General features: G+C 59.8%; 1 protein-coding gene across 1 annotated transcript; it reads right to left on the bottom strand.

Moving 5' to 3' along the window:
- Positions 1–6,778: 6,778 nt before the first annotated feature.
- On the bottom strand, positions 6,779–12,591 carry LOC142048555 (tubulin alpha-3 chain-like). The gene is made up of 2 exons (XM_075075572.1): positions 12,505–12,591; positions 6,779–10,411 (listed from the first exon to the last, which is right to left on the bottom strand). The coding sequence occupies exons 1-2, from the start codon at positions 12,574–12,576 to the stop codon at positions 10,064–10,066; spliced, it is 420 nt and encodes a 139-aa protein (XP_074931673.1). The 5' UTR covers positions 12,577–12,591; the 3' UTR covers positions 6,779–10,063.
- Positions 12,592–16,901: the final 4,310 nt, after the last annotated feature.

Below are 16,901 nucleotides of genomic sequence, written 5' to 3'. Positions count from 1 at the left end.
ATAAAGTTGCCGGTTTTCACAGACAAGCACGCTTCGGTCCAATTCAGTCTCCTGCGCAAGGCAAGGACCTCCACGGCCGGCGCCTGCAAAGGGAGGCTGCAGGCAGCCGCGTAGGGCACAAAGGGGCTCAGAAACTCACTCAAAAGGGCCGAAAGCGTGCCTGGTCTGAGAGGAGGGTGCTCAGCGCCACCGTGGGATTGTTATCCCAAAAAGCGCATTCGTTTGCCCGGTGTGCAAAACGCAATGTCCTGGCACGGCCCCGGCTGCTCCCTGCCAGCTTCTCCAGCCGCTCGCAGGTTTGCCCTCCGAGGGCAAAGGCCCTGTCGCGTGGAGGCTGGAGCCACCCGACCTGCCAAGCCCTGAACGCGGCGCCGCTGCACGCAGCCGCTCCAAGGGTGCAGCTGAAGCACGTGGGTCACTGCCTGCCTGCCCCCTGCCCCCACCCCTTCCTCCTGCTGTCCCCCCGCGTGCCGCAGCTGCGCTCTGAGCAAGAGGGAGACCCCATTGCTCTTGGGAGCCCGCAAGCACAGTGCCTGCGGGGGCTAGAGCAGAGGGCTGCTCTTTATGTTTCCCCTTCCTGGGCTGTGGTTCCGCCTCGGGGCTGGATGCTGGATCCCGTTGGGGATGGATGCTTGAGCCCTGTGCTGGAGCCCACGCGGTGTGGCCGCCCGTGCACGTGCACACACCCATGGTCCCTGGTGAAAATGAGAGCCAGAGAGGGAGAGAACGCTTGGAGTTTTGGGAGGCTAGGCAGGCGCAGAGCCCCACTGTTGGTGCGGCTGTGAAAGGGCTGCCAAGGGCTGCTGAGGCCCAGCAATAGCTTTCAGTGCTGGCACCTTTTGTGTGGGAGCAGTTCTTGGACATTGTGAACTTTGGAGCCTGCCTCCGGTGAAAATGAGGCGCAGAGAGCGAGAGGCATCGAGAGGGACGAGGGTGATACGCCGGTTGTTTTGCAGGTGGAAAAGCACTCTGCCCACATGGTGTCCTGGCTGCACGAGGTTAAGCAGGAAAATGAGGGAGTGCTGAAAGGGCTGGGGGAAAAGAGATGGGTGCCCACAGGCCCCAGGGTAGGGGGGCTCCACAGCGTGCGTTCCTTGGCAAAAAAGCGCTCTTATGGCAGAGTCTCTGGCTCGGCTTCAGGAAGCTGTGGCGCCTCCTGCCAGGTAAGGGGGGGTGGGATTCGCTCCTTAAGTAGCTTGTTTACCACCAAAATTGACACTTTGGTGAGATGGTCTGCCGGAGCAAGCACGAGGAGTACTGTCAGGCCTTCCCAAAGGAGATTGTCCCACGGGAGAGCTGGCAGAATTTCTTGCTTCTTTGAGTCACTTTGGAGAGAGCCCGACCCGAAGGTTGGGCTCTTTAACCCAGCCACATTCAGCAGAGCATCCTCCAGGTGTCCGTCTCACCCCCCTGGCTCTCCGAGAGGTATGCAGGCAGCAAAGGCACCTTCTGCCAAAGTGCTCCACGCTTCAGCCTGCCACCCTGGGGAGGTCACTCGGGAAGAGCCGCAGGGTGTTGAGCCACCTCGGTGTCCTCTAGAGCTGGGCTGCATGTAGATGTAGGCCACACCCAGAGAGCACCAACTTGCCGGGCTTTGTGGGATGCCTGTGACGCAACCGGGGCGTAGCTGCGTGGCCATTCCCGTGTCACCCTGATTATTGTTGCCAGGGTGTGTACGCATGGGACCCACGCTAAGGGGGACGTGAAGATCCACATCTTCCCCCTAGTAATGCTCTAGGCTTCAGTCAAAGCCCACACCCGTCAGTTCCCCCCTGCAGACCCCGACCCCTCAGCTCCCCTCTTCAGACACATCGACTCCCTTCAGTTCCTCTCACGGTCCCTCCCTCCTTCTCCTCAGGTCCCCCCTGCACACCCTCCATTGCCTTCACTTCTCGGCAGGCACCCCATCATCTCAGTTCTCTCCAGACACCCCCAGCCCCCGCAGTTCCCCCTACCCAGACCCTCCTGATCCCGCCAGCTGCCCCCAGAAAGCCCGCTCCTTTCAGGTACCCCAGGTACCTATTCCCCTCAAGGTCCTGCTTCCTCCAGAACCCCCCTGGCCCGGTCCCTGGCCAGGCCCCACACTCATGATGCTGGGCAAGTCAGCCTACTTGGGGTCAGGTGTGGCTGGGGGGCATTTTCGAGGGATTTGGGCAATGGGAGGGAGTTATTCTGCCTGCCACAGTCTGGGCGGAGGGCGATGGTGGGGAGCTGTTCCCCCCAAACAGGGGGGAGGCTGAGGGTGGGGACTTGTTGCCTCCCCACCCGGGAGTGGTGACACCACAGAAGAACATAGCAAGGCAGCTGGGGACAATTCACAGGGAAAACTAAGTCCAGCCGGTTGCACCGAGCACCGGCAAGGCCGGTTTGCTCCTTCCGGTGGTTCCTGCTGGAGATTGTTCCCGTTTCGGCCCGAGAGCAGTGCTGTGGCAGAGGTTTGCTCTCCCGCGAGCGAGCAAAGGCAGAAAGGCGTGCAGAGGAGCCTGAGCAGGGCTCAAATGCAGCAGAGGGGGGCGTGGGGGAGGGCAGCCAGGAGGGGGCGAGGCCGGTGTGACTGCCGCCGCTGCGGGCCCCGGGAGCACTGCCGACGGGGCGGGGCCGGCTGTGAGGAGCCATGATGGGTGTGTGAGCGGCCACGCAGCACAGGGCGCTCGCAACCGACCCCGCCCCTTGCAGCAGGAGCTGCTTGCTCGTTGGTAGAGCAGAAGGCCGGAGGGCGCTGATTGGCTGCTGCACCCTATAGGAGGGTGGTTGAGCAGGGGTGGGTAGGTGGTGCTTGCAGGGGGTGTTGGGTGCAGGGTGTGGTCAGAGGTGGGCCGTGTGCAGAGTGAGGCCTGAGGGTGCCCCTGCCTGGCGCCCCCCGGCCGGTGCCTGCGAGGCCGGAGAAGAGAGGGGGCACGAGGGAGAAGGCAGTGCCCGAGGGGAGCTGTGTGGGCCATAATGCGGAGGGGAGTGCACTCGTGAGAGTGCCCGGGTGCCTGGTGGCTGCTCCTGGCTGAGAGGAGCACTTGCAGGTGACCAAGAGGTGTTTCTGCAGACCCTGAGCCCCTGCTCTCCTTTCCGCATGCAGGAGGAGAACCATCAGGGCACGCACGATGCCCTGCAGATGCTCAGCAGTAAGGCTGCTGTCCTCTCCTCTGCCCACGTCCCAGAGCTGCGCAGGCTGGTGAAAGGGGGAAGGGGCTTTTAAGATGCAAAACCAAAAGTTAACTGTTCCATCGCTGAATGCTTATCCAGCTGAAAGGTAATTGTTGCGGAACGCTTTTCTAGCCGCTGTGTAAAATAATTAGCAAGGAGGCCTGGAATCCACCAGCGAAGGAGCAATTCCTGATAAGGATAGAAAATTGTCTCAAGAACCAGCTAAAACCAACTTCGCAGTTTGGACAAGTGTCAAGAGGTAACTGAGTCAGCGCAAAACCAAAAGGTTACTAGCGGTGATGAAGAGGAGCCGTCAGCCTTCATCTTTACGTGCCCCGACGACCACCACGAGGAGGCACTGCGCAAGTGCAGTTGGGAAAGATTTACAGCAATAACTTTTTTTGGCTAATTTTAATACGAAGTGAGGAAATGTCATGCATATGTATAGGCGTATTGGGAAATCTTAGGTATATGTAATGCTTTACTGTATAAATCCAAGACAAACTATCACGGGGGCGCGCACGACTTGGGTGGGACTACCCCCCGTGCTGCCCAGCGCTGAATAAACATACCTGCTTTACAATCCTACAGATTGTGGAGTCTACTTTCTGCACGTCACTGGGGCTCAGCGGTTTGAAGGGACCGCCGGAGGTCATCTTGTCTCGTCGTATGTTTTCCTTCTTTTTCTGCTTATGGTTGACACCCCTGAAGAAACCTTTCTTGTTATTTTTCACATCTACAGCCAGTTTCAATTCGAGCTGGGCTTTTGCTTTTCTAACTGCATCTCTGCACACTCCGGCAATGCTCTTGTAGCTCTCGACGGATAATCCTCCACTTCTCCATCTCCAGCGTGCTTCCCTTTTGGATTTGAGAAGACCCAGGAGGTCATGGTTGAGCCAAGGGGGCCTCTTGCTCCGCTTACTTCCCTTTCCTTTGTAGGGGATAAACTGGTTTTGTGCTTCCAATAGAAAGTTCTTGAAGAATTCCCAGCTCTCGCTAGCTCCTTTGTATTCCATGGAAGCCTCCCACCGAATCCCTCCCAGCTGAGCCCTGAGTGCACTGACGTTTGCTCTTCTAAAATCCAGAACCCTTGTCTTAGAGCTGACCTTCAGCACGCTCAGCAGGACCCCGAACTCCACAATATTGTGGTCACTGCAGCCAAGGCTCTCACTAACCGAGATACTACAAAGCAGGTTTTCTCGGTTTGTGAATAACAAGACCAGCAGTACCTCATTCCTGGTTGGCACATCTAACATTTGTATCAGGAAACAGCCCTCTATCCATTCCAGAAATTTGGTGGATGACATGCGAGCTGCTGTCTTGTTCTTCCAGCAGATGTCTGGGTAGTGGAAGTCACCCATCAGGACCAGGTTCCGTTGGCCAGAAGCTTCCTTTAGTGCCCCACTAAAGCTGAAACAAGTTCAAGACAGTGGACAAAGAAGCCCGATTACAGTTCATTATGATGATGCAAAAGAAATGCACCATGTTCCGGAAAGAGTGAAAAAGGATGGAGAACATCATGGGTGGGATACCTTACTTGGTGGTCACCGAGAGCAACAGGAACTTTGAATCTAGTGCTTCATCCAGTTGTGCTTTTATTAGCTCGCACATTATTATGTGTCTTACTTCTAATCACTCTGTATGTGAAGGTCAATGGGAGGGTCCCCTTTGCTCTTTCCATCTCCGGTCTCTTTGTGAGTCATTCTAGGTTGATTCTGACTCCACCACCAAAAAACAGAGGAGGATGTTGGGAGGAGTGATTTCTTGCCCCCAAAATGCAGGAGGGCCATGGAGGGGGTTGGTAGTTTCCATCAGAACAGGGTTGGTAGCACAGGAAAAGATCACAGAAAGGGACCTGGGAAAGGGAGAGGGAAGTGCTGCGTGTTTGCAGTGAGCATGGGTCTGGAGCGGCCAGCACGAGGTGGGTCCGTGTGGGTCTCTGGGACATGTGCTCAGCAGCGGCAGTGCCCGTGGGGCAGCAGCCTTGCGTGTTTCGTGGAGGAGCTGGTGGTGGTGTTCCTGGGTGGGCGCTGAAGAGGAAGGAGCTGCCTGTGTCCTACTGGAAGTTGTGCTGGGGTCTGGAGCTGTACAGAAGCAGGAGAGGGGCCACGGGCAGCGGCTCCTGCCGACACAGCGAGGGCAGCCGTTTGTGCAGGGTTTGAAGCCACGGCGCTTGAACACCAGGAGCCGCTCCTCACCTAATAAGCTGCAGTTGCTCCTCACTGCTTGCAAGTTGTGAGCAGCTCTGCACAGAAGCTCTGCTGGCGCCTCAGTCAGGCCCCAGAGCGTCTGCTCTGCCAGCGATAAGTGGGTGCTGAGAGTGGTGCCCTGTTTCCCCGGTAACTGGGAAGGCTGGGCCCCACGTCAGTCCTGGTGCCAGCCCCAGGGAGGTGACGGCCGTGTCACAGTGGGCAGCTGTGGCCGTCAGTCTCACCGCAGTGTCACTGTGCGCCTGTGACACGGGTGCCCGAGCGGGTATAAAGAGGGCTGCTCCCGGGGGCTGAGGAGCATCTGGAGCAGAAGCTCAGTGCTGCTGGGCAGGAGTTTGGAGGGTCCTTGCCAAGGTGCTGTCCTGTGTCTGCCGTGCAGTGGAAGGCTCCCAACGCAGGAGTGGAGGGTGAGGGCAGAGTATCCCCGTGGTCCTCACAGCCAGTGAGGAGTGGGGAAGGCAGCAAGCCTGGTCCGTAGCAGGGCAGGCGAGGAGGACGCCTGTGCTGCTGGGGTGCGTGGGAAGCCAAAGGAAAGGGGTGCCGGGACAGGTGTGTTGAGACCTCACAGGGCAGGACGGTGACACTGGAGGTGTCGCAGAGGCCCCAGGGCAGGGCAGCCCTGCCAGCAGGAGGGGCCCATGGGCACCCAGCAAAGCAGGCCATGGGAAGCTCCTTCTCTCCTCAGCGGTCCCTGATGCCCTCCACCACCTCCTGCCACGTGCTCAGCACACAGCTGGCGCAGGCCGAGCCGGGCACAGAACTAGCGCGCACACGTGCACAGGACTGCTGCTTGGGGTGGGGGGTGCAGGTGTGAGTGTGCAGACGGCCGACGGTGCCCCTCTCTGGGGGAGGCTCCCATGCCAGCCCTCAGCAGCCCCGACTGTGCATGTGTGTGTGGCCGTGCCCGGTGCGTGAGAGAGCGTGGGTACTCCTGTGCTTGGGGAGCACAAGGTCGTGCGTGGCTGTGCCCATGCGCGTACGACTGCACCTGTGGCAGCACCCACGGTGCTGGGCACAGCTACAGGTGAGCAGGGTGGCGTGGCTGTGCTCAGCTGTGCGGGGGGTGCATTCCTCTAAGCGCACCCACGTGTCCGTGTATGATTGTGTGTCTGGGTAGGGCAGCATCCCTGCCACTGTCCCTGCCGATAGGGCACGTGGCTCTGCCCCTCACACCCTGCTGCCTCCCGACGCGCAGGTGCAGCCATGCAGACCGAAGTGGCTAAGGAAGAGCTCCGCAAGCTCCGGGAGCGCCTGGTGCGCTGTTCTGCCGAGACCAAAAGGCACAAGGAGCTGCTACAGTGCCTGGTAGGTGTGCAGTGCTGCCCTTGTCCCCAGGGGCTGCAGCTGCGAGCGCTGAGCCCCTGACCCTTCTTTTCCCCACGCAGGGGAAGAAGCAGCAGGAGCTGCAGGAAACCATGCAGAAGCTCAGCCAGAAGGTCAGTGTCCCCTCCTCTGCCCTGGCCCCAGCTGCAGCTCCTGTGGCTGTGCCAGGGGCTGAGTGCCTGTGTCTGGCTCCTCTTCCAGAACCGTGTTGTGGCGCAGTGTTTGGAGAACAACTGCCAGGAGCTGGAGCGGCTGGAGGGGCTGGTGGCCCAGATGAAGGTCGGCTCACAGAATCACAGGCTGGTTGAGGCTGGAAGGGGCCTCTGGAGATCATCTGGCCTTGTCCAATGGCCCTGCTGAAGCAGGGTCAGCAAGAGCCACCTGCTCGGGACCATGTCCAGATGTGGAGCGTGCCCAGAGTTGGGCCTGGGGGTCCCTCCCTCTGCCTGCCCCTAGCGCCTGCAGGGCCGGGGAAGGAAAGGGGACGCGAGGGCAAAGGCAGAGCCCGAGGGGGTCTGGGAGGGGATAATGCCAAGGGCAGTGCACTCGTGGCAGTGCCCGGGTGCCCTGACGGCAGCTCCTCTTCCCCTCCTCTCCTGCAGGCCCACGTCCAAGTCGCAATTATGGAAGCAGCCGCGAGCCTGCAAGAGGCGCAGAAGGTAGAGGGGAAAAGGAGGCGTGTGCTGAAAGGGTCAGGGAACGGGGTGCCAGTGCTGGGTCCACGCAGCCCAGCAGCCACAGTCAGTGGTGTGGCTGGGGAGGAGATTTACTCCGGGATAGGGCATCCGTGATGGAGGGCTTGGGCCTCTGGATGTCCCCCAGGCTCCTGGCTGTGGCTGTGCTGCAGAGGGGAGCCTGATGTGGGTCGGCAGGCACAGCAGCATGGCTTTGGGAAGGGGGTGGGATGAGTGACCCTCCCTTGTGTGTCAGGGGAAGCCGTGTGTAACGGCCTGTCAGGCATGGGCTGGAGGGGGTTGCTGGATACTCTGGCACTGGGCCCCAGCTGGTGTCATGGGGGCCTCCTCCACCCCCTGCCCCTCCTGGAGGCAGACGTTCCTGTTCCCTCTTCCCTCCCAGCACGCCCTGGCCCTGCCCTCACCTCCCACTGCCCTGGGGACTGACTGGGGGTGCCCTTTCACACCATGGCTCCCTGCAGTGTGTCCCGCTTGCTTTGCAGTGGCGTCAGTGCGCAGAACTGGTTACTGCTGTTAAGGAGCAAGTTGAGGTCAATAAGGTACTGGGGACAGGAGGGACGGGGGGGGTCACATGCTTGTGGGGGGAAGGCCCCTCAGAGTGGGCATGGCACGGACTCCTCACCACATCCTCTGCTTGTCCAGCTGCTCAGGAACAAGCTCCAGCACCTCCAGGAGGGATGGGAATGCCTCCGAGACCCAACAGCTTTGTGAGTGGCAACGGGGCCCTGAGTGAAACCTGGGGCAGCGGGGTGGAGGGTGCTGAGCAGCTTTGGGCAGGTGTCTGCCACTGCAGACATCTTTCTGGCTCCTGTCCGCTCCTCCTGCCTGCTCTGGAGATCCCTTTGTCTTCTCCTGAGCGCCTCAAAAACTCTCTGAGCAACTCAGGACTTCTGGAAGCAGCTCTGCACAACTCTGGGCAGCTCCCAGGCTCTCCTCCATGCCCATAAGGCCTGGGGTGGGACAGGGTGGGGAGGTGGGTCCATGCAGTAAGGGCTTGCTAGGGTGCCCGGTGCCAGCCCCAGCAGAGGCTGGGCAGCACCCTAGCGGCCACCCGGGGGGGGTCACCATGCCGGCCAAGGTCTCTTCTCACAGCCCTGAACCCCACGGTGTCTGTAGCAGGAGGAAGACAGCACAGGCAGAGGGGACAGGGGAGTCGCTGATGCAGGAGATGGTGGCTGTGCGGCTGGTAGGACAGACAACCCCGCTGTGGGCCTTGCGGAGGGAAGGGTCTGCACAGTGCCCAGGGCACAGGGGAGCACTCATCTTAAGGAGGACAAGGGAGGGGATCTGAGCCCCCAAGCCTCGGCCGCCTCGCACACCCTAACACATCTCTCTGTGTGCCTTGGCCTGTAGGAGGAGCGGCGGGTGTCAAGGAGGCATCAGATCACCTCTTGGCTGCGGTGAGTTGCCCTGGGGGCTTGGGGTGCCGGGGCTCTTCCATGGGCAGTGGGATGCTCGTGCCAGTGGGCCAAGGGCATTATGCATCTTGGGAACTTGCCTGGGATGGAACGTTGCAGTATTTATTCTCTTCCTAGTGGGGGGGCACACAGGGAGGGATTTGGGGGCCCACGAGGGAGACGTTCATTAGAGCCGAGAGAGATGCCTGGGCCCCTCACTCCAGTCCTGAGCAGGGGGCAGTGTTGCGCCCAGCATGGGGAAAGGTCCCACGGTGGCGTTCACGCTGGGTGGTTGGAAAGAGCTGAGACAAATTTGCCCCAGCTCTGCCTGACCCCTCTCCTGTCCCACAGGACACTTTTTCTGTTCCTTGCCTTCCTGGAGATCGCCATCTTCATCCTAGTCCTGCTCTAGAGGGACATCCTGAACTGGGCCCTACCACCGAAGCTGGCAGACATGGACGCCTTTGGGAGCCGCCCGGGGAGGTCCCGGTACTTTTGAAATAAAACTCAAAAGATTAGAAGGAAATCTGTGATGGTAGGACAAGTGCGTGACCTTGTCAATCAACATCAGCTGACGGTTCAGAACGAGGTGATGCTGCTGCTTTCCCTTCTGCCTGTGTGCCCCACGACCGCTCTGCCTCAGACCTGGCTCTTGCCCAATGGGGAGGCAGGAGGCCGTTTCCACCATCCTGCACGAGCGGCTGCCATCGCTGTGTCGGCAGGAGCCGCTGCCCGTGGCCCCTCTCCTGCTTCTGTAGAGCCCCAGCCCCCAGCGAAACCTCCAGAGGACACAGGCAGCTCCTTCCTCTTCAGCCCCTGCACGGGGGCACCACCAGCAGCTCCTCCAAGAAACACACAAGGCTGCTGCCCCACGGGCACTGCCGTTGCTGAGCACGTGTCCCAGAGACCCACATGGACCCACCTCACACGTCCCCTTCATGCTCCACATCGAGCCTTTGCCCTCCACATCTCCAAGAGCCCCTCCTCGCTGGTGAAGATGAGCTCAGCAGAGCTCCTCTCCTCCTCGTTGGCTCCTCGGTCACTTGGAGGAGGATGTTCTCATCGACGCTCTGAGGGGCCTCCTGGACTGCTTGTTGTCCCGCTGTGCTGCCCCTCCAGCAGGGCTCTCTGAAGCCCCCCATGAGGACCCGGTTCCTGTGGACATGGGGCTGCTCCAACCTGTCTGTCGATGGCCTCACCCGCTTGTTCTCCCTGCTCAGGCAGCCTGTGGCTGGCACCCTCTACAACGTCACCCTTCCCTGTCTGCTCGTTCATCCTTGCCCAGGATCGCTCACTTGGCTCAGCCAGCGTTCAGCGCCCCACCGAAGTACAGGGAGGCTGTGACTGAGGACACGATTTGCTCTATCAACCTACTACGGTTGCAGCAGGTGAGCCTCTCAACGTCCTGTTGTGGCCTCGTTGTCCACCATGAGTGCGCCAGGCTCGAATGGGTGTTCAGGATGGAGTTGTAGGGCAACACCACGGCTGTGGAGGCCTGCAGGACTCGGCAGATGGAAAACTCCAGCCTGGACATCTTGCTGCCCTTGAGCCAGAGGGCCTCCATGAGCAGGGAGGTAAAGCTGGAGCTGGTGCCGCCCCCAAAGCTGTGGAAGACCAGGAATCCCTGCAGCTTCATGCACTGGTCAGTCTGGAAGAAGGGGAGAGAAAACAAGACAGGTCCATCAGTAATTCTGAATTTAAGCTGCTACCAAGTTGCCCAGGAAGGAAAATATTCACCCCAGGGTCTCAGGCCTTTGGGGACTCCTGTCTCGGGGACGCAGGCAGGGGCAGGCACCTGCCCGAGTGCCCCAGCTCTGCTTCCAGCCACGGCGCCCTGTGCATTGGCATGACCTGCCCTCAGGGAAAGGGGCCGCTTCCCGCAGGGACTGGGGGACAGTCGGCTCCTTCCTGCTCCAGGAGCTGCCCCTTGCAGTGCCTGTGCCCAGCACAACCCAAGGGGTCTGCTGTGGGGAAACGGAACCCACGGAGGGAGATGCACTCGTGCTGCGGGGGCAAAGATGGGGGCTCAGGCTCAGCTGGGGGCAGCCCCCCCACTAACACTGCTTGGAGCCTTTCAGCCCGCCACTGCCCCAGAGCTGAGAGCTGGGCTTCCACAGGGTTCCCAGGTTCCCCAGTCCCCTCCAGCCAAGGCCTGCACCGGGACAGCGACAACTTCAGTCCCTTCACTGCAGGGATGCCCATTACCCCCTCCCAGTTCCAGTGCACCCCCAGTCCCCACAGAAAGAGGAATCCCCCTTTTCTCTGCCAGCCCTTGCACCACCCCACACAGTCCCAGCACCGCCGTCGCCCCCTCCTTGGGAAGAGTTTCCCCCATTGCAGACACTGCTGCTCGTGCCCAGGGTGCTGTGAGAGTGGCGGCTGCCCCTGCCATCGCTCCACACCCCCGTGAACCGCTCCCACCCGTGCTCCCATCGAGGGGCGCTCCCTTTCCGAAGGAGAGGGCGGCAGTAGGGTCCCACTGGCACCCCCCACTCCCTGCTCTGGGCAGGTTCCCCTCGCAGCTCAGGGAGACTCCAGGGCACCCAGGGGGTCTGTGGGAGCCTGGCCCACACAGTGCACCCCAGACGGGCAGGGAGCCTGGAGGGGGAGACAGTCGGCGGTGGGAGCACGCAGCCTGCAAGCCCTGGCTAGGGGGGGAAAAGGCTCTGGGCCCCACACACACCGGGGGCGCATAGGACCCCGTATCCACCCACCTCAGGGCCTGCTCTGTGGTGTGCAAGTGTTCGGCAGGCCCAGCCCCACGGGGTGTCCCCCACTCGCAAGGAGCCTTCACCCACCAGACCGCTGCCCCACTCACAGGCCCGGGAATCTCACAACCCCCAGGCTGTCCAGGCCCATGCGATGTTCCCGGGCCACCCTGCCCGGCTCTCACCATGGCCACCCTCCGCCCAAGTTGTTATGGGGCCGAGCATGAGGGGCAAGGAGCACCCAGCACAGCCCCCTATAATACCCGGGGGGCAGGGCAGGGCAATGTCCCTGCCACCTCCTGTCACCACTGCTAGCCGGTAATAGTTAGGGACCCCCCTACCCACAAAAACACCCCAGCACCCCGTGTCACTGCTCACACACACATGCCAACACCCCCAAGGGCATTGGGGTGTCCCGGTATTGTCCCCATACACGGGCACACCCCAGCCCCACGGCTGATCATTGTGCTCCGTGTTCCCCCCGACAAAACAATCTGGCTTTGGATGTGCACTTGCTGCCTTTGCCTCCCGGGGGGAACCCACGGGACCCCTGGGAAGGGGGCTGGGACACCATTGCTCCTTGGGGCTGGCACCACCTCTCCACCGTCCCCACAAGAGGCAATGAGCTCTCCAGGCCACTGCCAGGGACCCCCATTGTCACCTTCCCCGCATCGTCTTTCCCAGTTCCAACAGCCCACTCTGCCCCCACACATCCCTCCCCACTCCCCACACACCAGCCCAGTCCAGTAACTCTCCCCCACTCCTCCCAGCCCACCATGGTCTCAAACATCCCCTTCCCCGCGCCCACTCTGGCCACACTCATTCCCCCCCAGGCCCCCCAGTCCAGCCTGCTCCCACACACCGCCTCCAGCCTCCACAGGCCACTCTGCTCCACTACACCCTGCCCTCCCAGCCCTGCCAGGCCCCAACATCATCCCCCAGACCCACGGCCCACGCCACTCACACACATCGCCCCCAGAACAGCCCCAGCCGGGCAGGACCGACCCACACAGCGCCCCCGGACCGGCCCCACCTGCTCCAGCTGCCCCTGGAGTGGCTCCACCTGCCGCACCACCAGCTCCACCACCTTCACGGCCGCCGCCATCTTGGCCCGCCGCGACGCTCTGGCGCCAATGCGCCTCTCGCTGCCCCGCTGCACAGCGCCCCCTGGCGGCCGGCGGCCGGCAGCGCTCCGGACCGCGGGAGGCAGCAGCCCCGAAAAGGGGCGGGGGGCGGGCGGCAGGGCCGCCCCCTTGCAGGGCCCTAACAACCACCCCACACCCACACCCCCAGAGGGGGCATCGAGGGTCCCCCCCAAGGGGCAGAGGCTACAGCCCAGCACTGCCATGGGGATGGAGCCCTGAGCAAGCAGCGCACCAACCCCCTAACACTTTCCCACTCTCCTGAGGTTCCCCCCAACCCCAAAAACCAAAGGATGGGGCTCTGGGTCACCTCCAGCAGCAGAGGAGGAGGGCAGGAGCCCCAGGGACCCTCCCCAGGGGGTCAAAGGGGAGCAGGGGCCCCCCAGCCCCACTCCCCTGTGTCCCCAGGGCACACAGGCCCCCCCCAGCCTCATTCCCTATCCCCCCAGGCCACAGAGCCTCCCCAGCTCCCCTCACCAGTCCCACCCAGGGCACACAGCCCCCCCAGCCCCACTCCCTGCAGTGGCAGTGGCAGTGTGTGGGGACCCCCATGCAATGGTGGCGATTGTGCAGGGACACTTCTGCAACTGGATGTCAGTGTGCGGAGACCCCCGTGCAATGGGGGCCTAGTGCACGAAGACCCTTGCACAATTGGGTTGGCATGCAGTGATCCCTGTGCAGTGGGGTCAGCGCGTGGGGACCCCCATGCAATGGGGGTGGCTGTGCAGGGACCCCTGTGCGGTGAGGGGTGGGTGCACAGGGATCCTTGTGTAATGGGAGCTGGTGTGCAAGTCCTCTGTGCAACGGGGGCTGGCACGTAGGGATCCTTGTGCAAGTGGTGGGGATTGTGCAGGACCCCCCTGTGATGGCAGTGCTTGTGCAGGACCCTGTGAGTTGGGGGTGGTTGTACAGGACCCCCATGTGATGGGGGTGGTTGAGGTGGTTGTGGCAGGACCCCTGTGCGATGGGGGTGGTTATGCAGGACCCCTGTGCGATGGGGGTGATTGTGCAGGACGCCCATGTGATGGGGGTGGTTGTGCAGGATCCCCGTGTGTGCTGGTTTTGGCTGAGAAGGGGTTAATTCCCCTCACTGTGGGGGTCGGCTACCTTTCCAGCTTCCCGCGCTCTGCCGCGTGGCGGGGGGGCTGGGAGGGGCGGGGCCATGGTGGGGGCAGCTGAGCCCGACTGGCCAATGGCAGGTTCATTCCATACCATGTGACACCATGACCAATATACTGAGGGGCGGCTGCGGCGCGTGCGGTTTGTTCCGGCGGTTCGTTCCCCCTCTCCCCTCCCTTCCCCCCTCCCCCCGGGGCTTTCCGCCTCTCGTTGTTCTCCTTTACATTGCATTTCTACTGTTGTTTCTTTTAATTTTCATTATTAAACTGTTCTTATCCCAACCCACGAGCGTTACCCTTGTGATTCTCTCCCCCATCTACCGGTGGGAAGTGAGTGAGCGACTGTGTGGGGCTGAGCTGCCGCTAAACCACGACAGTCGTCTTTGGCGCCCAACGTGGGGCTCAAGGGTTGGAGACAACAACAGCTGCTGGTCACAGCACCATGTTGTCCTTTTTGCAGTTGGTGTTAAAGATCGGTGTTGGTTTGTTGAGTCTGCTGTGTTCTGCTGTGATTAGTAACATTTTGCCTACAAGATTTGTTATACAAACACTAGTTTTCAGCTTTATCTGGTATCTGGGGTTTTTGCTGAAACCGTTACTGTACTTCGGATACCACCTTGTTGAGGCAATTAGAAATTATACCTCCTCCCCTGACAGATTTTATATGGAGGAAATACAGAATTGTACCTTTGCAACTTTGTCCTATGATGTCTGTGCCTTTGTTACAACCACCTTTTTGTGTCTTGACCATCCTTGGGTGGTTAAGGTGCACTTATTGTTAGTTTTTGGGCATGTTGTTTTGGTTTTGACTAAGCAACTTAAGAATATCACCCAGAAATCTGCCCCGAGGCTTGATAGTTACGAGAGGCAGGGCATGTGGGATAGCATGGGCAAATACCTAGGGCAGTGGGCACCCCCAGTGTTTTGGAGTTTCACCCCCGAACAAGTGCAGAATCCTAAAAAACTAGTAGAATATTTGGAGAAAGTATGTTGTTACGCTGGGAACTCCAGAGAGACACAGATAACTGCAACATGCTGGGGTCTGGCCCATGCATACCGAGCCCTGCTCAACAGTATTCAGTGCCCCCAGGGGGAAGAGAAGGTCTCTGGATTGAAATGCAAAGTGACTGGCACTGTAGACAATCCAGCCCTGACAACAGGCACTGCAGCCACTCAAACCCCCACAACAAGTACCGGAGCTAGCTCAGAAAATAAACCCGTACCAGAATCAGTTGCCCCCATACACAAGACGAAATATTGGAAGCGGACATCAACTCGTTTAGAACGGGATGATGAAGAACCAGGGCCATCGCGGGGAGAGGAGGGAGAAGTAATAAACGAAATAGAGACCACCCGATCCCTGTCCTTAAGCGAGTTGCGAGATATGCGAAAAGATTATAGCCGTCCTCGTTCAGGTGAGCACATTGTCACCTGGCTGCTCCGATGCTGGGATAATGGGGCCAGTAGCCTGGAACTAGAGGGAAAAGAAGCCAAACAATTGGGATCCCTTTCTGGGGAAGGGGGTGTTGACAAAGCAATTGGGAAAAAAACACAAGCCCTCAGCCTCTGGAGGCGACTCCTGTCTGAAGTGAAGGAAAGGTATCCCTGGCATCACGGCCAGGTGCAGTGAGAAATGGGAACTTGAGGTACCATGGAGCTGGCACGCTGCATATTTGCCACCCTGGGCCAACAGTCCGTCAAACTTTTGACAAAATGATGTCCTTTTGGTGAACTTTGCTCATTATAATATCATTATAGTAGCAAAACACACCTCCATCCAAAAAGTTACCTGCCTCTAAGGTGCGACCACCCCTCACTGGGCATGCGTTTGGAATTTCTTCTAGTCTACGCTTTTAAAAGTAAAGCGAGGAAAATTTACACCAATCATAATACAGGTTTGTATGACCAGAGTCACTCAAGCTCCACCTGAAAGATAAAAAATAGCATAAAACGTGTGAAGAGAAAGAGGGTGTTAGGGAAGATACCATCGCGTACCACTCTGACTTCTGGGACCTGTTGATGGGCTGAGCCTCTCTTCCCCCCCACTGGGATGCCTTGGGGTAAGACTGGAAACCTCTACAGAGTCACTTTAAATCTCTAATGCATTAGAGTCGCTTCACATTAGAGTTGCTTCATATTTGTTCTGCGTAAATCTCTAAGGCATTGGAGTCGCCTTGTAAATCTCCATTGTGCAGAGTCGCCTCATATTCATTTAGCACACTTGTAGCCTAGCATGTCTTTGGCATTTATGTGTGTCTTGTAACCAGCAATCTTATCATCGGCAATCCAAAGAACCTGTGTATCTGTTGCTTTAATAAATTGCAATATTTGTTAATCTAGCCGTGATCGTTCTCATTGAATGCTACCGGCTGCGGCAGCTGCCAAATTAGTTACCAACAACAAACACTCTGATGAGTGGTTACTTCTACAGCCCTTAGAAAGTAAACCGTTGACCAAGTCTGAGACTAAGACTGGACTTAGCGGCACCTAGACTCCTCTCAGAGAAGGAGTTTAGAAAGCAAGGGGGTCCTGCCTGAACCTCATGACTCAGTGGTAGGGTCTCCCCCTAGCCACTCCTCAGACTCCAACTATTAATGCAACAAAGGGGACGGGGCGGCCTTGCTGCTGCTGCAGCCCCTCTTCTTCACCTCCCAGACAGCACAGCAGGCAGCTGCCGCCTTGTACGAAGCCCAGCGGGCGCCATCCTCGGCTTTCCTCAGCCAGCAGCTCGGGGACTGCTTGCTTGCGACTCTGCGAAGGGAGGCGGGGGAGCCCCCCACCCTCCAGCAATCCCTCTGCTTCTTCGAGCTCACCCTGGAGCAGTGCCGGCATCTCTGCAAGCGCGGCCAGTACAGGGAGGCGGAGGAGGCAGTAGAGGATGCGAGGGGCTTCCTGGGGGCCACCGGCAGCTCCGCAAAATCTTTTGGTGACCCGCTGTCCCTCCTGGAGGCCGGGGTTCAGCTGAGCCGGGTGTTGGCCAAGAGCACCGGTCCTGCGGGGCCACCCTTATCCCAGGCCGCGGCGGCTCTCGGGGCGGCGGCGGAGGCCTCGGAGCGGTTCCTCAGGGCGCTGGCTGAGAGCTGCCAGTTCACCGTCTCCTCCCTCGGCGAGTACGTGAAGAGGAGCAAGCAGCAGCTCTTTGGCCGGGAGGACGTGCTTGGCCTCTGTGC

This window comes from Phalacrocorax aristotelis, chromosome 26 (genome assembly GCF_949628215.1).
Source record: "Phalacrocorax aristotelis chromosome 26, bGulAri2.1, whole genome shotgun sequence".
Classification (NCBI taxonomy): Eukaryota; Metazoa; Chordata; class Aves; order Suliformes; family Phalacrocoracidae; genus Phalacrocorax; species Phalacrocorax aristotelis.
This window is presented reverse-complemented; position numbering and strand designations above follow the sequence as displayed.

Coding starts and splice junctions, on each gene's coding strand:
- LOC142048555 (XM_075075572.1), bottom strand. CDS start 12,576: ATGGCGGCGGCCGTGAAGGTGGTGGAGCTGGTGGTGCGGCAGGTGGAG. Junction 10,412..12,504: donor TCCAGGGGCAGCTGGAGCAG/GTGGGGCCGGTC, acceptor CCCTTCTTCCAG/ACTGACCAGTGCATGAAGCT.